A 24,548-nucleotide genomic window follows, 5' to 3' on the forward strand; every position below is an offset into this window, starting at 1 on the left:
CGAATCAGTGGTTCTCTGGAGTTGTAAGCCCAGGGTTCGAAGCACGTATCGAAGCTTCGGTTTCACACGCTCATCACTACCTGTGGCCATAGAAGTGACTGGAACACCTGAATTCAGTGATTAACATGGATGAGTGAATACGTTTGACAATATACTGTAGGTTCATTTAAAGATTGGATGACCCTTTTCCTGCACTTCTACCACAGAGAGATTTCACCTCTAAATGTTTTAAATTATTTCATTAAAAGCCCAGAGATAAAAACGATTGAATATATCAGACTGTTGGGAACCACTTAACTAAACTACCTAACTGTGCATAAAGTGGTTGCAGTTTATTCACCAACAATAGCATTCAGCATTCACATTACATTTTCTGCAGGAAATGCTTTTTCTAGTGACTTTGTGAATATCTTCACAAATAAAATTTTAACCATTAGAGAAAAAATGATTCATAACCATTTCAACCACATGTCTTCTTGTTTGGCTGCTTTCAGCACTGCTGGTATTTATTTAAACTCTCTCTCCAATTGATCTTTCTGAGTTAACTTCAATAGTTACTTCCTCCAAACCATCAACATGTCTATTGGCTATGTACCACAGGCAATCCAAAGTCAACAGTTTAGTTTCTCTAGCAGTCACTGCAGGGTTTGTTGGTAGATGATGGTTGCCGGCATCACCTGTAGGTTGCTGCATTAAATCAACACAATCAACACAGAATCATGACTTAATCTGTCACCACTCTTTCACGTTTCAGCTTTCAATATAACGGACGCACAGATGCAGCAGATCTATTTTCAGTGATATATATTTGAAAATGAAGATTTTGGAGTGGCCTATTCAAAGTCTGGACTTAAATCTAGTGGAAATGCTTTGGTATCACCTTAAACATGCTGGAAAACCCTCCAGTGTGGCTGAATTAAAGCAATTCCTCCACATCAACTCATTGCCAGTTATTGCAAAAACTTGATTGCAGTTCTTGCCGCCAAGGGTAGCACAACCAGTTATTAGGTTTAGGGGGCAATTACCTTTTCACACAGGGCCTGGCAGGTTTGCATAGCTTTTTTTCCCCCTCTTAATAAATGAACTGCATTTTGTATTTACTCAGGTTATCTTTGTCTAATATTTAAAAACTTGTTTGATGATCTGAGACATATTTTTAAAAAATAATTTAAAAAGAAAATCAGGAAGGGGACAAAATTTGTCACAGCTCTGTATATCTTAATATGCTTTTTTTTTTTTTTTTTTAATTAAAGCTGCACCACACAGGAAAGTTTTTGGACAATGACAATTGGTTTAAAAAAAAAAAATCCAGATGTGATTGAAGTGCAGACTTTCAGCTTTAATTCAGCAAAAGTATTGCATTAACTTCATTTGACATTACAAAACACTATGAGTGAACATTATGCAGATTAAACCCTGTTAAAAAACAAACAAACAAAAAAACAGATCCTACATTTGTAGGCTTTTTAATATTCTGTGCTCCAATTATTTTTGTATGAGACTGTTACTGTAAGAGACCTCTGAACTTTGTTCTCTCAAAATTTATTCAAACATCTTCAGCATCATCTCAGACTGTAGAGAGGAATAAAAACAAGGGCATTCAAGATGTTTTTAACCATTTTAAAACTTTGTTTCAGAAATGAACTGTATATACACTTTACAATAGCATACAGCCTGACAGATAACAAAGATCTCCTAAAACATTTTAAATACATCTTCAGCACAAATAGCAATTCTTGCAAGTAAAATGGCTTAACGTATACTGAACCCAAAAAGAAAAAAAAAGAAAAACGAAAAAAAGTCCTTGACACAACTGATCTTTTCGGCAGAAAAAGTGCCACAATTCAAATTTAATTCAGGACTTTCCCCACAAAGCAAGCTGTATTCTTTACATGCTAAGCTTAACAGTTCAGTGACATAGCGCTAAACTAAACATACAGATATTTATAAGAAAAAGAAAAAAAAAAAAAACCTCAATCTGATGTAAAGTTAAATCTTCATTAATACATTTAAAAAGTAGATATGACATGCCTTTTGAAATCAAAAATACAAAAGATTTTCCTTACTTTAAGGACTTTTTTTTTTTTTTTTTTAAAGATGAAGCTGCATGTATTGTACAACACTCAGTGTACAATAAACTGGTAATGCACATAAAAATGAGCTGGATGAAATGAATTAAATGCCTCCTGTTGACCCTTCAGAATAAAAGCCATGACTGACAATTTTACATAATCACACAGCCCACTAAGAAGATGAGCGCACCAGCTCGACACTCAAAGTGAGGCTTGCATAATACAAGACGTCAGGATGGTGAACGATCACGGGGACAAGAGGAGGGTGGGTGGGTTGAGGGCAGCAGCTACCATGATAGGTGCTCAAGACTTGTCTCCTATACCAAGCTCATTGTTTTTGCCTCTGAATGGGGAGATAACAGCGTGGAATAATAGAAAGACACTTTAGCCTTCACCCCCATGTACAATTTACATTCATAGTCTGGACATGTGTACTCATAACATTATGTCAGAGCAAACACTGTTGTGGCCAAGCAGATTTTAAGTTCTGGAGAGCTACTAACTTCTAGCGAGAAAGGCAAAATAAACAGCAAGAACAGAAAGTACTTCAGAAAATAACCTGTGCAATGTGAGCAGCAGGGATTGTTTGGGCAGAGCAGGATTCACCTGGCCAATTTACACACAGCGCACAACTCAAACAGCATCACAATACACGACACATACTGCACACTGTGGGAGGGAAGGTGGACGAGGGAGGAAGGGTGGGCATATTCATGTTTCAGCATCTGCAAAGCTTGGAGGTTTGATTGTCTCTTTCCAGTGAAGCATTTTATGGGTGGGAGCATGAGAAAAGCCACGAGGAAGAACCTGTGTTGTATGGCACTATACAAGTAACCCAAACACACATCTGCCTTAACATAAAATGCACTTAAGATTCAAACGAGAACTAAAGAAAAACTGTGCCAAACTGTCATAGGCTTGTGTGAGTGACAGGCTTTTGAGATTGTGCGACCTCCCAAGTTTAGGCTTGTACGGTGGCCGACACGTGAGCAACACATCTGCCTACTGTGCGTTTCACCATCAATAAATTACACTGAAATAACCGAGGAGTAAAACATCAGATTGGCTTGAGAGTCCAGGCTGAAGTTGTTGGGCAAAAAACACATTCATTTAGTTACCATTCTTAAACAATTCTTTAGACAGCGAAACACTGAACAAATGCTTAAAAAACAAAACAAAAAAAAAAAAACAAAACATGAAACAGGCAGAGGAGCAGTCTGAAGCTGACGGTAAGAGTACGCTGCTGGTGCCAGATATGGCTGGTACACAGTCTGGCCATAGATTTTCTACCACGAGTAGACTTTATGACACACTGGCAGAGGTGTGCTACATTAGTCATAATGCTACTGATATAACCATCAAATTACACATGACAACTAAAAGATCAGATTTAGCGAGAATACTTGATATGGAGCCAAAGACAATACTGATTACATACGAATGACAAATTATTAAAAAGAAAAGTTAACGATGACATCACTTTGAGAATGAATGCCCTTAAATCATTACAATGTGTCAGATTTACAGGTAACATGATTCTTAATCTTAACATTTAAAAAAAAAATCAAGGAGCCATGTCGCGTCCACACATTCATTTAAACCTCAGAACAAGAACAAGGTATAAAGTCCTGGATTCATCCCACTTTATTTGACTATGCAGTGGACTGTCATTTACATGTTTTAAATGGGGAAAGGTTTACAATGAAACTTACATGACCCTTTTAAAATATATCTTACAAACTGAAATGAAACATTGTTAACCTTAGCTTCAAAAACATAAACAAAAAAAAAAAAAAAAAAACACCAGTTTTACCAGAATAAAACTGCAACCAACAACAGAAAGTTGACATTAGCTACAGAGGAATGCATATGATTTTCAAGGCTACAGTTTGTAGGTTTGCCCAAACAACCAAATCAGTGAGTGTGTGTGGCTAGGAGTAAACGTACACACATGCACAGATTGATTTAGAGGCCAGTCATTCCTGTTGAAAATGGTCTGTAGCCACAGAGTGTCTTATCGTCAGTTATCAACAGCGTGAGCACCAGAGGGTTGGTCTGGGTTCAGGGAAGGTGGAGTTCCTCTATACCAAGTGGCGTTTTCAAATCCACTAAACCAGCACCAAGACTTCAGAATTTAGTGTGGAGCTGATATCTGGCTCCACAGCTGGAGAGCCCCCTCAAAAAAGAGGAGTCAACCTGGGCTTGTCCATAGTGTGTGTAATTTCATCTATATGTTTAGATTTTTAGAAAATCTCACCCAGATCTTTTAAAAAGGTTTTCTTTAGAAGTTTTTTTTTTTTTTTTTTTTTTAAAGCAATGGTGGATTTAAACACAAACAAAAAAAGGCTAAAATTTGTAAAAGTAATGGCAATGTTGTAGTTTGTAATCCAAAGAGAGGCTTTTTACACGCACGTTTTCAGTTTTTTTCATGTTGTCCCCTTTTCAGAGCCTGTGGGTGGCTTCAGTCAGGTGGTAACAGGTCATGAAGCCGGAACCTCTCCCGAACATGCGGCCGCACATCCTCATTCTGCGAGTTGGAGAGGAAAAAAAAAAAAAAATGAATACTCAAATAGCCACATTACTCTTGTCGCTGATATAATTGGTCCTACAACAGTAACTAAACCAGAGGACAGCTTACCATCTCAACCAACTTCTCGAGGAAGGGCACCAGCTTCAAAAGCTCATTGTCATTCTTATCCATGAACCAGCTCTCTATGGGAATTCCATTGGACAACTGGAAAGACCAAAAAAAAAGTTATTCATGGATGCTGTGAAGGAGGACATGCCGAGGGTTGATTTTGACAAGAGGACGCTAAAGATAGGGTGAGATGGAGGCAGATAAGAAGCTGTGGCGACCCCTAAAGAGAGCAGCCAAAAGAAATAAGTAAGTCTATTTTTAAGTCTACTTGAGCAGTGTCACATGACCCATCTCTCCTCTGTTTGCTCTGCTCCTTGTGTGTAGGAGCTCTACACTCACAAATGACAACCCCAAAACATAAAACTCTAGCGCCGAGGCTCAGCCTGTGCCCAAATCTGTATTTTTGTTTTGTGTCAAAACAGAGAGTACAACAACAATTTATTTTAAGTTTTTCTGGTCATTTTGTCAGCGTTTGATGCTTGCTGACAACCAGACAGTGAAGGATTTTGTGTTGGTGTCTCACCTGATACGCAAAGGCTTGTGGTGAATTGTCAATAATGATGGTCTTTGACAGATCTCTTCCTAAAATGTTGAGATCTTTGATGTAGTTTCCCTGGACACAGACACAATGCTCACGGAACAACCTGTGTCTGCAGTCACAGTGGAGAATGAAAAGGGGGTGTGGGGGGGGGGGGGGGGGGGGGGGGGGGGGGGGGGGGGGGGGGGGGGGGGGGGGGGGTGGGGGGGGGATAAAGAAATAAAATCCATCAGTGACAAGAGTGGCAAATTAGTAATTAAAAATTTAAAAAACCCCAAAAAACTACCAACATCTGAACAGCAGCTCATGCTACCACCTGTGCTTTATGAGCTCTACCACTTTTAATTCAGGCCTGGACTCTGCTTTAGAGTTTCTTGTGAAATGATAACCAGCTAATTTAAAAAAAATAAATAAAAAGGGGGAAAACAAAAACAAGAAAAAACAGCATACCTCACAAGCTGCTTTTTAGGATCCAAGATGTTGAGCAGTTTGTCTGCATACACCTTTTTAGAGGCTGTAAAGAGGATGATCTAGGAAAAAGAAAAATGTTTTAAAAAAAATTAAAATCTTTAAGCATTTAGAAATAACAACAAGAAGAACAAGAGGAGGAGCAAGGTTAGAATTACCTCATATATTTGAGACATGCGTTCCAGAAACTCTCTAAAGAATGGCCTCAGGCGCACATACACCTGCACAAGACAGTTTCATGGACAGTGAATATTTATAATGAAACTATGACATGGTTATTGTATGAAAAGTTAGTCTTTTTTTGAGGATTTTTAGAGACATGAATATGGCTCCCTCTAGTGGCAACAAGAAGAAAAGCATTTCTATAAAGCACAACTTACCTGATAAATGACATCCTGAAAGAGGACAGGAAAGGTAAGTGCTGCATCCTCCAGCTCATTTAAACTGCAGTGCACCAGAGTTTCATCCTAATCAACACACAAAGTATTCTTGAATCTTGGGACGTGTTTAAAGATTTCCACAGTGACTCCATAATTTTAAAAAAAACAAACCAAAAGAAGTGTAGCTGACCAGGTCTAGGACCAGAGAGAATTCTGGCGTGCTGCGCGTCTTCAGTGGCAGGGCTGGCTTACGGGTGAGCTGCTCCTCTGTCAGTGGAGGAACGTGCTTAATGAAGAAATACCTACACAGCAAAACAACAGCCTCATTAGCCATAGTCTGAGAAAAGTGGGATACTGCCAAAAGAAGGATTTTATGGTTAATGTAAAAATTAAAAGTCAGTGAAAAAGTGTGTGTAGTTTGATGTGTCTAGCTGAAACAGTATGCATCTATGATGTGAATTTGAACATCCTAGGTCACATTGTTCCACAGAAACTTTGGCCATAACTTGAGAACAGGCGCTGCTGCTAATGCGATGACAATACCTCAACTTTTTCTTCAAAACAGCCGAGCTAAAAATAGATGACACGCAGTGATATACAAGTTGTGAGAAAGACTAATTTCTTAAATTAAACTGGCACCACTGGAGTCTACAGACAATCAAAAAGGCCTTATGTGATCGACCAAGCTCCTGTTTATGTTTGGACTGCAGTAAGCGAGCTCAAGCTGCTGATGGTTTTGTTGCATTTTTGTACATCGGGGTGTCAGGCTGGGGGGTCTGGATGTGATGTGCCTTCACTTTGATTCAACCAAGTAAAACTCAGAGAGCTTATAATGCTACAAAAAGCAGGCAGAACACAACCTAACCCCATCTGTCTGTCCACATGCTTGATTAAGTTGAAATTAGCACTGTAGGTTTTTGTTGCAGAATCTGTTAAATGAAGTGTAGAAAACATTTAAATACTGCATTTAAAAATTTTTTTTTTTTTTTTTTTTTAAACTTACGGGTCAAACACTTCCCAGTCTTCCTCATAGGATACCTCTGGTGGTACTGCAGCTGGAAGAGTGTCCATATGTGTCATATCTGGACTGGAGCCCGGAGCTTGGACCACAACAAGAGGTATTATATAAATTTGTATTATATATAAATAAAAACAAGAACCAAGAGCAAAAACCAGCATGACAAGCAGAGCAATCAGCTGTCACCAACTTCATTATTGCTGTATTTTGTTAGCTGTGGCATCTACCTGTGAGAGGGGGGAGGTCAGGGTCCGTATCCAACTCTACTTCTGTTGTGGGAGAAGCCTCGAGGATGTGCGGGGGTCGCAGGGGTGGGAGCTGCGAGACGCTCGAGTAGAAGTTGGTGGTGACACACAGTTCCTGTGTGGATGTAGCTGTGCTGGTGGGCGTCTCCACGGCTTGCTCGATGTCCAGCTGCTTGACTATCTCCTCGGCCTCTAAAGCTTGGTCTGGAGAGTCCGAGCCAGAAGAGGCTGAAAAGCATATTTAACGAAGAGACATTCAAAAAAAAAAAATTTAAAAAAATACAGGCGCTGCTTTATGAAAAAAAATTAATCTGTGAGGTAATACATGTACTCCAGGCTTTCACTACTGAACATTATACTGTGACTCACACCAACATGTGGTTTCTGTTTACAATTCAAGGCATAACGCAAACAGACTACTTCAGAGACTGCTTACCATTCTTAGCTGGTGAGAAGAAATTGAAAACAGGGGAGAAGATCGTCCCGAGAAGGGTCGTTCTGGGAGGGCTGCTGGTCACCTCAACCGCCGTCGTCTCTTCCAGGCTACCATTGGGCTTCTCTTTACTCCTGTCGTGATTGGTTGCCTCTGCAGAGGAGGAGAGGTGACAGGTTCAAGAGTGTCAGAGAAAATAGAAAACAACAACTAGTAATCTTTATTTATGCAAATTACTCACGTCCATTGACGGATCCTCTCCTGCCAACTCTGCTTATATTCCTCCGGGGGGTGTTGGCGTTTGTGGGTGTGGAGGTGATCAGGTTGTTGTCCACATCACAGTGGAGGCGTGTCTTCTTGGCTGGGCTTTCCTCCTGAACCTGATAAAGCAACACACAGTTGTACAAGTTAAACAAGTTGTGATTACTATAGTTGTAATTAAACAACAGGCAAACATTGCTTTGCTTCCAGCTGTTGATGTGGAGGTTTTGTCTGAGTGGTGACACCTCTCGCTGAGGAGAATACTGCAGCAAGTACTCGCACCCTGAGCACTGGTATAAAGAGTAAGGAGCTGTGGAGACGTCACTTTTGAGCACAACATGCCCAATGCAGTGGTTTAATGGGCCCATCAGGGACCAAAGACAGCTGCTGTAACCTTTTCACATACATTTTCCACATTTTTGGAACGTGGAGTTTAACATTTTGCTTACAGGGAACCGGCAAGACTGTATCATACAATTTACAAGCATTATGGTCATTATCTAAATTAAAGGGTGTTTTGTTTGTGTACATTACATTCATTAACACATTACATTCATTAAGGAGTTTGACAAAAAAAAAAAAAAAAACACAGACATGGCAGAAAAAACTTTTAGGACTACATAGGGAAATGTGGGGAGAAACTTACTATAAAGTATCAATATCAAAAATCCCCACGTCTTTTCACAGGACAAAGTTCTCTAAGCTGAGCTGACTTTTCCACTTGTTACTACCTCCTGTCCCTGCACACCGACTCTGTGAGCCAGAAACTAAAATTAGACTAGAGTCCGGCTTCTCAGACAAGCTGCTGCATTCCACCAGACATTTCCTGGGAAACATGACACTCTCCACCAAGAAACACTGTTAAACTCGCAGACCTGGATAGCACATCGTTAAGTACAGCTTTAAAACATGGAAGTGCCAGAAAGCTCTGGTTTAACAGTGTTATGCTAAAGAGACTGTATTCCTCTGGCTACAATACTTTTATGCTCGCAGATGGGCTGATGTGATCTTAGAAGAGGTTACCTTTACAGCATTTCCTCTGATAAACTTCTTGATGGTGGAGAACAATCCCCTCCCAGTAGTGGGAGTGTCCTCTTCTACTTCTGAATGCCTCCGCTTGGTTCGGGATGGGCGGCTTGCCAGAGTGGGGTTCGGTTGCTGAGACGCCTTACGCATTCTCAGCCTCATTGTTTTAGCAGTCACATGTAAGGCTGTTTAAAAAAAAAAAAAAAGTCAAATGCAGGAAGAGACAGAGGAAATCATTATGGCTGTACAGTCAGGAAAATAAATTTAAGCAAACACTCAGCTGGTAATGTGGACACAGGTTGTTCTAGCAGCCTTGACTGCATTAACTTTTAAAATGGACAACTCAGTGGGGTGCATCTGTGTGCAGAGGAGTAATACTGGTGCATTTTCTACCAACATCTGGATGCATTCAAGATCCCATTTCACTTACATCAGTGGATCTGGCAACAGCTGGCTTTACTTTCATTTGTACCACTAAAGAAAAAAAGAAGTTACCCAGGATCTTACTGTACACACACATTCAAACACTCCCCACTCAAGATTAATGTTAAAGGCGAGACTGTATTAAAGAGAAACTGAATAAATAACTATATGTAAATATATTTCACAAAACTTCTCTGAAGGAACCAGACATTTTCTAAAGTTGAGTGATTTAGCATCATCCTTGACAACGTATGTGGAAAACTTAAAAACAATTCACAGTGAACATAAATTGTCAAGCATGCCTGACCTTTTTTCAGTTACGCAACTAAAAATGTGTCCAGACATATCCACCAGCAGCACACACACACACACACACACGTGCCCTCTCATTACATACAGTACGCATCTCACATACTGTAAATGCCCTTGTCATGTGTAAATTTGGGGGGGGGGGGGGGGGGGGGATCCACGAGTACATGCTAACAGTCATAGTACAGGCATAGCAGGAAAACTAATACAGTGCAAATGTACTCATGACGGAAGGCTGCATTCCATGATTTTTTATAGCAGCCAAACTTGTATTTTTATGGGTCATTATTTTAATTGTGAGAAGAAACAAAATGTGATGTTAACAGGTGGGCAGGTTTGAACAGGTGACGTAAGACTGAAATAATCATTGACTAATCGATAAAATAATCGACAGATTATTCAACTACCAAAATAATCTTTAGTTTCAGCCCTACTTGATGGAAAACAGCAGTTCAGTTCAGAAATTCTCAGCCCAGTGTGTCGCCCGACGATCAACTGGTTAGAACCCTGGGCTCTAAAAAAAAAAAAAAAAAAAAAAAAAAAAAAAAACCGAAACACTGTCTAGCATTAAAATACATCTTAAATCTTGTATTTAGTTCTCTGCTGTAGGAGAGTTTTTAAATGTCTTGCTATTCTGGACATTTTTCCCCCTTAAATACTGACACCCTGTATACAACATCACAGCATCACTTATATCAAGAGCATACTAGTTATAGAACTTACAGAATTTACAGATTTGACTCATTGATCAATTAGTTAAAATCTACTTGAGAACCTATTTTGTCCACTTGTTTAATTTCTTCTTGTTTCCACTAGATTACAATACATGATGACAATACTGCAAACAGTAAAAACAGTGGTGAAGGTCACATTAGTGTATGTTTACATGATCAGACGTGCCATTTTAAGCTGCAGTATTATCGATTCCAATATCCCACAGGTTACCCTTTATATTTGCTGTCACTACTTTGGTAATGTGTCTAAGAACCACATAATTTCTGACACCCCTGTAATCTTAAATTGCAGTGTTATGAATAAAAATATGTCACGTTTACTTTAATATACACGTTCCCTTTGCATAGGTGTTTACTTGAAGATGGAATAGTATTACGCCAAATACTTATACTTTGTGCAAATAATTTAGTCACGTCTTTATTTCCCGGTGCTTAAGCCCTTCACATGAATATGCAAAGCATATCTGGCTTTCTTGTTGCTGCTAATTAAAGACCAATTTAAATGCTGTTATAATGGCTGTACATTCAAACCTCGCCAAAGTTCGTGACAGCAACAGTAAAGAAGCTAAGCATCCACCTTTCAAGCAAACACCACACACTAAATGTGAGCTTCACCAAGGAAATCAGCCACTGACCAAGGATCAGGCACATAGCTGGGTGCGAGCAAGAGAGCGGGAAATAGGAACATGCATGCAGCTGAGATTGCATGAGCAAGCTAGCAAACACTAGCCGTGGAAACACACGGGAAGGCCCTCCCCACAATCCCTCCGCTATGCAAAATTTACCCCGAGGCTAAGGCTAGCTACGTTGCTTAACAAACAGATGAAGTACATATCATAACCGTCAAAGCAAACAATATTTAGGCATATTTTACACAAATTCCAGTTAACTTAACCATGCAAAAATAGACGTTTGAACAAGTTTCACTGAATAGTTATGAATACCGAGTCTTGCAGCTAAATGAGCAGCTACCGCTAATCAACTCAACCAAGTACAAGAGGTCAAGTTATGTTTTGCTCGTTATAAAAGACGTCTATGCTGCACAGTTCTGTTTTACTGCACTTTGATTTCATACTGCCAGGATTTGCATGTGTCTAAAAGTAATGTTACATTGTTTATGCAACCTGGCACTCCGGTCTGAGTTCGCTAAAGGTAACAAGCCAAGACCCCAAATCGGCTAACTTACCGTCTGCGAGCCAGTGCGGCATCGTAACTTGAGTGAAATGACGTTAAAAGCAATATGTTGACTCAATGAAAAGAAGCATCAGTCATCCAATTTGTGTGAAGTTTGGTGGACGGCTTCACCCAAACAGCATTAAAGCCTGCATGCTTGTCAGCGGAAACTCGGACATCGTTAATCAAAACACCCGACATAGTGAAGCTATCAATTTTACCTGCTACTGCTGTCACTGTTACCTTCAGACAATGTAGCTGATGCACTTATCTGCTGAGGTACACAGTCACGTCCAGATTAACACCCTATTACATGGAAACGACGGTCGTAGCGAGCAGATACGAACCTAGCACAGCTCAATTGGGGAATGCCAAATTTGGACGTTGGCTCCAATGGATGCTAGCAGGCTTTACCTGGCGACAATTTACGTAAAATGTTCAATGGCTTATTTTGGGTTTAAGTAGGTACATTTTTATGGCTCTTGTACTGGCAATGATCTATTAAAATCCTTAATGTCGACATTAGAAGAAAAATATAATTAAATAAGCTATCTGGTCGTTCAGGAATTAGCCAGGTCCGCGGTAGGCCGTGTTTTAGCAATCGTTAGCTACGCAACCTAGCTTAGCACCGCTAGCTCAGCGTTAACCTCCCTACCCTTTTTAAAAAAAAAAAATCAGTTTCGGGGTAACAGATGTGCTCAGGACCGGAAAGAAAAATATTTATCCTGTCGTTAGCCAACATTACATAAACGTGAGTCCAAGAAGCCAACTGAACAAACGGGGTAGGTTAACCTGAGCGACTTACTTTACAGTGATCCGCAGTGACTGAAGATAACGACTCAAGGCTGATTAATCATCACAACAGAAGAACTGGTTATTTTCGTGGATCTGCTCCGAGTTTTTCTCAGTATGTACTCACGAACCGTCTTCAAAATGACACACCGTTGTGTTACCAGGCGCCATTTCCCGCCTCTGCTCAGTCTCTCCGAGGCAGATACCCGTATGGGACACAGACACACCCCCCTTACCTCTCAAAAACACCAGCCAGTCTGCAGCGATCACTGCCGCTCACCCTTTCATCTTCCAGCGCTCAAAAATGTAAAGGACTGCACGTCTTTGAGGGTCATTCACCCAACAATTCTTGCTTTACATGCTCAACAGATGTTTTACAATTACTTAAAAAACACTGGACATAATGCATCAAAGCTATTCAGGCGCTATTTTGAGGGTACTACTGATGACAAATCATTCATACATCTGCATAGACAATTAAGTATTGTCACAAATGACATGAAGCATCATCTTTAATAAAATTAAATTACATTCACTGTGCCTTTCCATGAGAAATCAATTTTCCTGGTTGCACAAACAGAACTGTTTTTATGTTCACAGATTTCCCCCTAAAGGTGAGGAATTCGGTTTCCTCAGTACAAACAGTAACGGCTCAACTATATTATGTACAAGAGACCTCATTAATGGAAGCATTTGTACAGTATGTCAGCTCCACATGTGCTTGGTTAATCTTTGCACACTGTGCAGGACACCAACATTGTTCTAAGTATTGCTTAAGCATAAGTATTTTGCTCAATTTGATTAATAAAAAGTTTCAAATGCATGCAATGGCATAAAAAAAAGCACTTTTTTTTAGTCTGTCAGTCAAAAAAGAAACAAATTCAACAGGCCATGAGCAAAGTCCTTGGCATTTGTAATGTATTCCCACTCTTGTAAACAACAACAACAAAAAAAATTCCATATAAGAGTCCCAAGATTATGTTAGAAAGACAGAACTCCAAATTAGTGTCAGATCTCAGATGAAGAGTTTGTATCAAGCAACAGGAAAATGAGAGGAGCAGCAAAACCAAAACATGGTCTGCCCTTGAAGTTCAGATGTCAAAGTACAGTATATAATCTCTACTGTCTTAGCTTAAAGCCATTAGCAAATTAACCACAGCTTGGGGAATATGCCTTGAGTTTTTTTTTCCTTCTTTGTAGTATGTTACATTATTTAGAATTACTTCATTAGCTGCAATGTCTGTTCTTCAAAATAGTCCATGACATTGAGAATGCACCCTATGAAGTTCTTAAACATATTGATGTTCATGTTTTTTGTTGAGCGAGACCTCACTTGTGGAGACAGGTCTGAATGTTTTTTTGTTTTTTTTAAAATGAGATATGGTTGTATGAGTTTCCATTCAAAGAATGTCATTTGCTTGATGTCTTTTTTTCCCATAATCCACAGCCCGATCTCCCTGCATGTCTCGATCATCATCATCTGCGGAAAAAAAACAAAAAAAAACAAAACACAAATATTAGACATTACATAACTGAATAGATGAATAATTTACTATGTTTTGAATATTCTCCAGCATATGTGGATGAAACCATAATGCAACATTGTAGTGCTGACTTCAAGTTTTAAAGAGCCCTCTCTGTATACCTTCAGCAACACGCATTTAATGTACAAGAAATTTATCGAGGATCATCTAGTTTTAGGAGGCAACAACAATACAGTTATCTAGGATATTAGCTTTCCTGTTGGTAACTGTAAACAGCAAGCATATCCCTTTTTTTTTTTTTTAATTTAAATCAGAGACTTTATATTATAAAATATCTGATAAATGTAATAGATATAAATTAAAAATAGCCAGTCACATCACTGGGCTGTTGTGAATGAAATAATTTTTTTTTCTTTTGATGGATTTAAACAAAATTTGTTTCCTATAAATACAGTATTGCATTTTTTTTTGTATCAAATAGCACTTTAATTAAAATCCAAAAGGCAATCACAAACTGATGTCAGGAAACAATCACAACAAAGAAAAAAAACACAGATATGCATTTCAATATTTCAAGGAGAACACAGACACATTCGGGAACACAAGTGAGCTATATATATCTACTGGTCTAGATGTAGGTCAGATGTTTGGTGGGCACAGACAGGTGGTTTAGCTAAAACGAAGCATAGGCAGGGCAGAAAACACTAGATGGTCACTGAATTACTCTCACAGAACCTTAAGTTCCCAGGTCAAGTTGTCCCTCCATGTAGGAGAAGAAGGTATTAAGACTGTTACAGTGCTGAGTAAAAACATGTAATTCTCCTCAGCTCCATGCACAGCAGTTCTGCTTTGACCCTCGGGTATTTTTTTTTACCACAATTCTTTAAAATATCTGTATTCACGATAACACAAGGACCAAACTCAGGGTTACTGTGAGCTACTTGGGATAAATGGATTGGGGTGGCAGGACAGGGGTGGAAGGAGGGAGCAAGGAGGAATGGTGGATACACATCTGGACAGACAGTCCAATCCCCCAGCCTGGCTCACCTTGAACGTCTTCCTCCCCACCATCACCATCCTCTTCCTCATTGTAGGCCAGCTCGGCCTGCTTGTCGGCCTCATACTCACCCACGTTCCCATCGTCCCCATTGTAATCCGCTAGCTTAGAGCCGTGTTGCGGATCTACGGGGGACTCGTTCTCATCAAAGAACCGGCCTGCAGGAGGCAGAGAAGGGCCTCATCAGGAAGGAAGGTAAGCAAAGGCAGTTGTAGGAAGATAGGGAAGGGAAATACTGCATCATGTATGCATGAAGGAAAAAGTAGTTGTATTAAGAGAATGACAAAAGATGAGGAAGATGAGGTAAAATACATGGTGGCTGAAAAAGCCAATCATGGACTTGGATGCAGTATTACAAACCAGCATTTCCCTACTGCTAGATTGATAGTGGGTGGTGTGGTCCAATACAGCTTCAAATAAGAGGCCTCTTTGGCCATTTTACATGTAAATCTTTCTTTATGCTATGACCCAATAACTGGAATTTGAAAAATTGCCAATTAAAAACTAAAAAAAACACAACTGTGAGATGTATAATATATAAATAAACCTACTTAAAATTGTGTTTTTATTGCTACAATCTGTTTCACACAAGCATCTAAGACAGTTTATGTTCCTATCTAGACCCTCACAGATTTGGAAACGGCATTGTTGATAGTGAAGGACTGGATGGGACTTGCGATGTGCCGTGCACAGTCTTCAAGCTGATAATGTAAGCAGAGACACCTAGTGGGTGTTAATTTGCCATACAAACATGCAAGCGTAGTAGGATCAGAGCAGAGAAAAAAAAAGCAAAATGAAAGCCCACAGTGATTCATTTTAAGCAGTAGGTGACAGTGAGATGGAAGTGCACAAGAGAGAACTGAATTTAAAAAAAAAAGGGGGGGGGGGCAGTAAAGCAGAGCAGCAGCAGGAAAGGAAAATCTAGGAGCCAAGTGTCATTTGTCTTCCTTCTTCTGCAACAGAGCCCTCTGTTACAGAGTCCTAACCATGTTCAGATAGGACTTACATACTAAGAAATCCCATCTTTCCTGAAAAGGTCTTATGTTTAGGAGGGTGTATTGAACTGGCAGTGGGAAAAATATTTACACAAATGGCACCATAGTAAGTTGTTTTTTACCCTCTGTATTATTACATATCAGAAAGTTTTAAAAAGACAGACAGAGCTATAATTTTACTTGATGTGTGAAATCAATCAACAGTTCAAGAAAAATACATAACCACTACCCCCCTTGGTTGTGGTCACTTTTTCAGAGTTTGGTAAAGGAACTCACTTTGGCGGTGGTGTACTGGTTCTGCTGGGACTTGGTCTTTGACGTGCTGAGGCTGGATGGGATTGGGCACCTGGGCGGGGTTGGGGGGCAGAGGAATCCTCTTCAAGTGTTCGCCTTCACCTCTGACATCATCAGGAACTGATGATTAGAAAGACAAAACCATGAATACTTCAAAACCAGGCGCAGTTGTTCCAAGTACTGTTGTCTCAAAGCACAGCCCGGTTAATAAGCTACATTTACACTCTTTGAGGTAGAACTCAAACTTCTGGAAGTGGTTACACATGACGGGGAAAAGTCATTGAAAAAGAAAAAGAATATGGAGAAACTAAACAAATAAGATGCAGTGAAAGACAAACAACCAAAACCATTAAAAATCATCTGCAAAGCCAGGCACTTTATAATCACATGCCTAAAGGCTCAAAAACAAAGATTATTAAAATGAATAGCAGTTGTATGGATGTGTTTACTGTACCTCGAAGTTGTCTTTGCTGTTCCCCCAACTCGTCTGCCTTGATACCCACTTTGTTGTCTTCTTCAAATATTATTGATTTCTCTGCCTGTTTGTTGATGCCTGGGGGTGCAAGTGCTGCTGCTCGGCCCTCCAGTCTGTCGTGCTGGAGTTTGGGCTGGTCCAGCAACATGCCCTGACCTCCGGGAACATCGGCTCCCCCAACTCCAGGTCCAGCTCCAGCTCCCACGACCGCATCCGGGGCTTCATCATGCTTCTGTGTGATGGCTGGTTTCTTCAAGGCTGTAGGTAAAGGGCAGGGTGACAAAGGTCAGGAAGTAATACAATTTTAGTGACCTACTTGCCACAATGGCAAAAACAAAAAAACAGATGAAACTTTAAACTGTAGAAAGCTATGTATGGTTTTTTTTTTGTTTGGTTTTTTTTAAGACAAGGGAGTGGCATTTTCTAACTTTACATGCGCTATTCAGTGTAAGTTATATGGGTCAGTTACTGTTCTCCAGGTATGGTTTCAGTTTCACAATACTTAACTAAGCAGCAACCTCGAGGAATGAAAAATCAAGCCTATGTAGAAGAGCCAAAAAAAACTATCCATCCATCTTCTTCCGCTTATCCAATTCAGGGCTGCAGTTGGCTGGAGCCTACCATAGCTGTTACAGGACATGTCTGTGCAGGTTCTCAGTCATTCAGGTCATGCTAGCCTTAAGAGCTTGAAAAAGGTGACTGGACTTCTTTAAGTTTTTGAAGAAGTTTCACCTCTCATCCAAAGAGGCTTCCTCAGTTCAGTTCAGTCCCATCCCAATTAACCTAACATGCATGTCTATGGACTGTGGAAGGAAGCCGGATTACCCGGAGAGAATCCACACAGACAAAGAGAGAACACACAAACTCCAAACAGAAAAGCCCCCAGTCAGCTGGTGGATTCAAACCCAGGACCTTCTTGCTGTGGGGCAATGGTGCTAACCACCACACCACCGTGGTGACCGCCAAAAAAACTATAGTTCCTCAAAGTGCCACCTGACGCTGACTCCAAAATGATGGGATCCAGATGGGTGCCATTTCGTGCTGTTCAGTGTACGGTCACGAAGCGTCAGCTGGACAGTAATAAACAGTAATAAAGCCTCTCACAAAGACAGACTTTATTACTGTTTGATAGCACTTTGCAATACCTATACTGCCTAATAAAATGTCCAAATGTTAGTATAATTGTACATACAGCTACAGAATTTCTTCTACTCAATTTGTTGAGCTTGATCGTTTAAAGTTGCGGTTCATTACGGTACTTACCAAACTGCACATCGTCAATTTTTCCCACCTCACTGTCTTCAATACCAGGCATGCCAGCATCACTCCCGGGTTTACCTATCTCTTCTGTAACACAGCACAAGGAATGGGACTCAGGAATGGGTACAGGACTAACAACCACAGAGTGTGAAGAAACTGCTGTTTACATTAAAAAAAATAAAAAGATCCATGTGAGCAATTATTGCATGAAGATCTTCTCCAAACAGTCAACATCATTATTTCACATATAAGCACAAAGCAACACGAAATAGAGCGGTTGGGACAGTAGCAGCTCTGCTCAACTCAATCACACCTGCCGTACCTTTCAGATCGGACTGTCTGTCATGATGGTGATTGGCCACTGTGTGGCGCTCTTTATCCACCTCCACACCAGGCTCTCTCTCTGCACGTCTACCTGCCTCTACACCCTTGTGACCATCCAGTGGATTCTGAAAATTATTAAAAAGGTGAAAAAAAAGAAGATTATGGAAAAGAATAATAAGCTGTTTTATGAACAGGAATGCTTTAAAAAGTATAGAAATACTGGACAATCAATTTCTACTTTAAGTACCTCTATGTTAAAGATCCAAAAGCAGTGAATAAATGTTACACTGATTAACAAATGCAATGTGTCACACAGACAACTTTTCATCATTTACTAACAAATCACAAGAACAACTGATATCCTTTTTGTTGAGATTTATCAGACTAACCCATCTTAGCTTTGATGATTCTTTCTCCAGAGTCTTTTTTGCTTCTTCATATTCGTTTTTCAGCTGTGCAATCTGACGTCCACACTGTAAACTAGTTAACACATATTAATTCAGTTTCATCTCCATAATGAGGCATTCTTTCAGTGTTATAAAACTGATTTGTACAAACAGACAAAAAAAAAAAAAAAAAAAAAAAAAAAAAAAAAAAGAGCACAAACATATTCTAACAAGCTTAAAACAGCTAATGCGAAAAAAAACATTATGGGTGATTATGGCCAAAATGAACAATTATTGATTAGTTTCAGTAACAAAAATGATTTATTGCACCGTTTATGTAAACATAACACTGCGTTCACATCCATGTTGTACAAATCTGCATCAAAATAAAATTGGTCCTCCTTCACCTAAATTCAGTGCATCTATTAGAAGAAAAACAAATAAAAGCAACAGGGCATTGTTTTCATTTTCGCACTGTGTAACACTCCAGTTAATTAATCTTTGCAGACAAATAAGGTGCTTATTCCCCTGACCTAAGTGCACTTCCTAGAGGTACAATATAAAATCGGATATGAATAAAACTCATTGGGAAGTACTTGGCAGCTGTGAAATCCCTCTCTCTGTGTAACATTTTACACACAGCAAAGGTTTTGCCAGTTTGGAAAAATAATTGTGTGCTGGGTTAAAATATCTTTTGTCCAGTAATCTGGCTGTTTTCCTGAAGCCTTTGTTATTCATTGTGTTTACTAGACACTTATCTTTGGCTGACTGGAATGCAACTGTGTCAGTGACTTCAGTGCATCTGCGTGGATACACTGTGCACGCTGTACAGGCTCACTTTTGTGGATGCCAGAGTTGGTGTTGGACGATTCCCGTTAGCTACCACTGCATTGTTTTTCTTGGCCTTTGTGAATTAAATATACTGCAGATTGTGGTGCATTTTCAGGTGTTTGCTTAAGTTAGTTGTGTTGCTTTGCAGTGCAGCAGCAACTTTACAGCACTTGCTGAATTTGTTCTTGGTTAGCATCACTTGTCCTAAATCCAAAGTATTTCCAAACAGTGGGTGATGAGCTGCTTCGAGGGACAGCCACTTCACTTCCTGCAGTGCTGCATGTTTCATTTTTGTTTTGATCGTGTGTTATCTGTAGTCAATGTGGTCAAGCGGACCGAGGAAACTTCACCCTGTGCGGTGCAGGGATCAGCTATAATTGGCACACGCAGGCATGTCGTCAGGCAGTGATTTAGGGAGCACCTGATTAGCTTTTTGCTCTGTGTTGTATTGTTGGAGCATCGATTTTCAATACCATTCTATCACGTTCATTTAATTGTGGGAAGCCAAAATCGTGATGGACTAATTATGCAAGTGCAATCTGAGAGCTCACAGCTCCTCAAAATGGCCATACCTAAGACTGAGGCATATGTAAAGAATTAACATACCTCTCATATTCCAGTTTTCTTTCCAAAGTAGTGCTATTTTTCTTCACTTCTCTTAGCTGCTCTTCCTGCTTCATGAACTCTTGCTTGAGCTCCTTTAGCTGCTCTGTTTGCAGTAAAGGACACACAAAAACAAACAATATTTTGAAGAGGTTTATTGAAAGACCCGCAGTGCTATTTGAAGATGCTTTGGAATGATTACATATTCTCTGTGGAAGGAGTTGCCAGCATGCTGAGAGCGCCCTCTGTTGGCCAACACAGTCTGAAGTTTTACCTTTGAGCCTCTGAATTTCTGTCATTTTGGCTGTGACATCATCCTGCAGCTTCATCTGCAACATGAAAAGACATATTCAGAACTTGCATTAGTTATGGGAAGTGTGCAAGCTGTATGAACACAGTTTTGTTAAACTGGTTGTACATCTCTGCAACGGGTTCCTGAATTGTCAGTCACTCCCTATAAAAAAACAAACAAACTGGGAAAACAGGTTAGTCTTCTTTCTAATGTTTCACAGCAAAAACAGACGGCAGTTCGTCAAAACTCTGGATTATTAGACATTTGTCCAATTTTGGGATCCCAAGCTGCAAAATAATTTCAGATTCATCCAGCTGAAAGACATAATATTTCACAGAAAAAAAACAAACTTTCTAACATGAAGAAAACACCAGCGCAAAAGTTGATAGCTCATTCATAGCTGGTTTATGGTCTCTTTTATTTACACTTACCACACTTACCATAATAAAATCCAATATTACAACTAGGATACAAAGACTATGTATTCAAGTACCCACCATTGTGACAGAGTATTTAACCATATTTTGGGAAAATGACGACAGCAACATGCTAACACTAACTGGCAGAGCTAAGGGGTTTATGCTGCAGAAGATTTTAATGGACATACTTTATCTGCCCGTGGACCAAAAACTTGTCGCAGTTAGAATCGAGCTCTTGAATCAGCCATGCAGACTGACTGAGACAGAAGGCAGTCAATAAGACTGGACAGGAAATACAGCATTAATGTCAACTGCTGTAAGAGTAAAGCTTCATCTTGTTAGACGCTCATAAGTGGGTAATGGCTTCCCTGTGCCGCCTGTCTCTTTAGTAAACAACCAGACTAAACGAAGAACTATAAGGCTGCATAACTGATGTTTGCATTTTATTGTACAAGACTATCGACTGTTCTGTTTGAAAGCCATTTTTCAGACTCCTCTGTGACTTTCTCTGCAGCAAACGCCCCTCAGATTGTACATAGCAAGCATACTGTTTAAACAGGTTTGGTCTGTTGACAAAAGAAAGGAGGAGAACAACGTTTTATCCAGATTAAGTGGAGACAGAGCCGGACGCTGGAATTTACTCAATAAACAAGGGAGCTTAGACTTTTTATTCCTCATCTTCACTTCACGGGCTCTAGTCAATGCATTCATGTATAGGCCTTTATAACAGTATCAGTACCAGTCACCTGACACCAAAGGTTGTGAGAAAGTTTCATGTGTTGTGGCTAAGGACAGCTTATCAGGGAAAGCAAGACACTGTTCCCCATGACCTGCCTCCAACCTTCAGATTCACTTGAAAACATGCAATAAATGTGTTTTTAATTGTATAAGGTTGGCAATTCAGGACCTCACAATAAATCATCTTCTGCATCTAGTTAAAATAATGTCACAAAAATCTCAAGCATCATGTCTAGTTCAAATTGATGAATACTACAGCATTTTATTGTCTGTACTCAGACCAGGGAGTGACACTAAACCACACAATGGATAAACATAAGCTTTGAAAACCACAAACTGAGCCACACTGGATGCAAATTACCCTCCCACGGTGGCTGGACTCACACCCAAGATTCAGAAGGTGCTGGGACATAAAAGCCACTGAAATACTAGCTGGGCAACTGTGCAGGACAAGATGTGGGAATGTCAATGTGACATTGACGAGCAACTCATAGTGAATAAATAAATCCCCACAAACCTGTAATAATGTGCTGATAGAATGAATGTGTAAATCAGCAACACAAAAACCTAAAGTTGAATTCAATTTGCTTTCCTTTGTGGGTCTAAGTACACCTGTAATTTCCTTTGTTATGCGCAGGAAGATAGTTGATAGTAATGTAGGGAAATCTAACAATTAACAGTGTAAACCAAATTAATCAAGTGGCGACCTGTACAGGGTGTACCCTGCCTCTCGCCCTATGACAGCTGGGATAGGCCCCAGCCCCCCCAAAAGGATAAGCGGAAGAGAATGGATGGATGGAAATTAATGATTTGCAGGTGAATGAAAAAATGTTCTATCTAGCACAATCACCTAAGTAGCTGGACCATCAGCATTCACCAGTACGTACTAAAACTCCTGCACTATGAATCTCAAAATAAAATTAAATATTATCACCTACAAAAACACAGTTGAAGTGGCCTATAAACATAAGTGCTGTGAGATGACACCCCTTTCATCCAGGAAGCTGGGAGCTGTGAAGTAACAAAGATATTCTTGGTAGGAAAATATTCAGGTAAGAGCAGCTGAGGGAGATGAAACTGTGTGGGTCATACTCAAGACAGCCTCTCTTACCTCTCTGAAGTAGATAAAGATATTTGCTTCATCTAATATAAAGCTGAGAGATTACAGTGACAATACTGTGGTGAGATTAGACATGGTGCTATGACAGACTAAATATTGTTCTGCCCTTCTTGTTTTACAAGTGATACTTGTCCAAATATCCCTGACCCAGTGTAATGAAAAACCTTCTTGTCAATGCTATTTGCCTTCCCAGAGAACATGACACCCACCTCTAGATTAAATAATGAGTGAGTCAGTCTTGCCCCCAAACACACACAGATAATTATTACAGTGGCACTCAAAGACGAATACACTTGACGCTGTGCCTTACCTAAGAAATGTTTGGTTACCTGCTCCAATACGTTGCATTAATAAAAGAACCATAAACTCCATCAGACCCAGACAAAGGCAAAAGTGAAGTATACCTTTTCATCTGTGCACTTTTTAATGAGCCCATCCCTGGCCTGGAGCTTGCCCTCCAGGACGTTGTAGTCCCCATCCTTCTGGTCGATCTGTTTCCTGTGCGTGTCCACCTGCACCATCAGCTCCGAGTTCCGCTTCTCCAGCCGGCTCCGCGCCGCGTCCGTGCGCTTCACCTGCGTCTGCACCTCCGCCAGCTCATCCAGCAAGCGGCCGTGCTTGTTGGACACTGTCCAATAGTTGAAAGACAGTACGGCGATGATAACCATCAGGAAAATTAAGATGAAGGACGGGAGGCGACCTCCCCGTCGGTTTGCGCCAAACCCAACCATTTCACAAACAAAGTCTAACGATATTTCAGGTTGTTACTGCAACCCAATGAGCTCAATGAAGACTATTCTCCCGGTGTGAAACACATCCGTCTACGTGACATGCCGTGTATATGCGGCAAGTGCTCGGGAATACAGACGCTTCACAGAGTCATGAATGTTAAAGGATCACATCTCTACTGAACGTTGCTCTCCTTCCTCCTTCCGCTCACTAGGCATCTTTCTCTGCAATTCGTCCAATGTTAGTAAGTGAAATACGCCCGCAGGGACGTGGCCTAGCTCAGCTGGCAGACGAGACGTGGACAGCTACAACACGGCGCCGTGGCACTGAGGAGTGCTATAAACCATATAAGCTAGCTGTACAACCTTGGCCTTCAGCTAATTATTTTGTGCTTCTCTGGCAAATGAAGTAGTCCTGGACGCACAGACGCCTGGAGCTCCACTAATCCCTAAAATCACCGTCAAACAGAACTACCGCGGATCCTGAATTCTGACCCTTGCGATAGTTAGCTCATATTAACTGCTAGCTAGCAACCGTAGATGCGAAAACACCAACGGCTTCTGTCAGAGAACCGTGCCCTCTTTAATTGCGGAGGACGGATTTGAGTTTTGCAACACAACTACTCAAACCCGAAAGGCATACACTATGAATACCCGGTTTTTATTACACTGTCCACGATTCACTGCCTTCCATACATCGCGTCTGCGCTGCATGAAGTTAGCTGCGATCCCTCCCTTTCATTTCCGCTCTTTGCTAGCGAACACGCGCGTTTCATAATAAAAGTCCACATTGGTATTCGCTTTCTTTCGCCACTATGAGCACATTTATACGTTTTAGACTTGAGAGCTATACTTGTGTCTTACATGATCGGCGGAAGCACTGTCCACACGACAATTGCAATTAAATCGGCTTTAAAGCATTAAAGAGAGGCTATACATAAAGACCGGAAGCAGGACAGTCTTGAAGAAACATTGAGATGATTCATCTCATTTGACTTTACAGTTCAAAGGTTCCAGTTTTCAAAATGTTGT

General features: G+C 40.3%; 2 protein-coding genes across 4 annotated transcripts; both read right to left on the bottom strand.

The window, feature by feature from the left end:
- Positions 1–2,075: 2,075 nt before the first annotated feature.
- Positions 2,076–12,732, bottom strand: ctdspl2b (CTD (carboxy-terminal domain, RNA polymerase II, polypeptide A) small phosphatase like 2b). Of its 2 annotated transcripts, none has more exons than XM_030725660.1 (13): positions 12,524–12,732; positions 9,077–9,264; positions 8,034–8,172; positions 7,796–7,945; positions 7,342–7,587; positions 7,100–7,196; positions 6,287–6,398; positions 6,097–6,183; positions 5,875–5,937; positions 5,699–5,778; positions 5,234–5,360; positions 4,711–4,806; positions 2,076–4,599 (listed from the first exon to the last, which is right to left on the bottom strand). In XM_030725660.1, the coding sequence occupies exons 2-13, from the start codon at positions 9,239–9,241 to the stop codon at positions 4,534–4,536; spliced, it is 1,428 nt and encodes a 475-aa protein (XP_030581520.1). In that variant the 5' UTR covers positions 9,242–9,264; positions 12,524–12,732; the 3' UTR covers positions 2,076–4,533. The 2 variants fall into 2 exon arrangements, with proteins under 2 accessions (XP_030581520.1, XP_030581510.1); XM_030725650.1 differs by lacking the exon at positions 12,524–12,732 and adding an exon at positions 11,732–12,140.
- A 971-nt stretch (positions 12,733–13,703) lies between these two features.
- Positions 13,704–24,495, bottom strand: golm2 (golgi membrane protein 2). Of its 2 annotated transcripts, XM_030726155.1 has the most exons (10): positions 23,193–24,495; positions 20,494–20,548; positions 20,223–20,325; positions 18,789–18,879; positions 18,398–18,524; positions 18,079–18,162; positions 16,795–17,073; positions 16,323–16,460; positions 15,042–15,209; positions 13,704–13,990 (listed from the first exon to the last, which is right to left on the bottom strand). In XM_030726155.1, exons 1-10 carry the CDS (start codon positions 23,517–23,519, stop codon positions 13,911–13,913), a joined length of 1,452 nt encoding a protein of 483 aa, XP_030582015.1. In that variant the 5' UTR covers positions 23,520–24,495; the 3' UTR covers positions 13,704–13,910. The 2 variants fall into 2 exon arrangements, with proteins under 2 accessions (XP_030582015.1, XP_030582016.1); XM_030726156.1 differs by lacking the exon at positions 15,042–15,209.
- Between the last annotated feature and the right edge of the window lie 53 nt (positions 24,496–24,548).

Source organism: Archocentrus centrarchus, chromosome 3 (assembly GCF_007364275.1).
Source record: "Archocentrus centrarchus isolate MPI-CPG fArcCen1 chromosome 3, fArcCen1, whole genome shotgun sequence".
Taxonomy (NCBI): domain Eukaryota; kingdom Metazoa; phylum Chordata; class Actinopteri; order Cichliformes; family Cichlidae; genus Archocentrus; species Archocentrus centrarchus.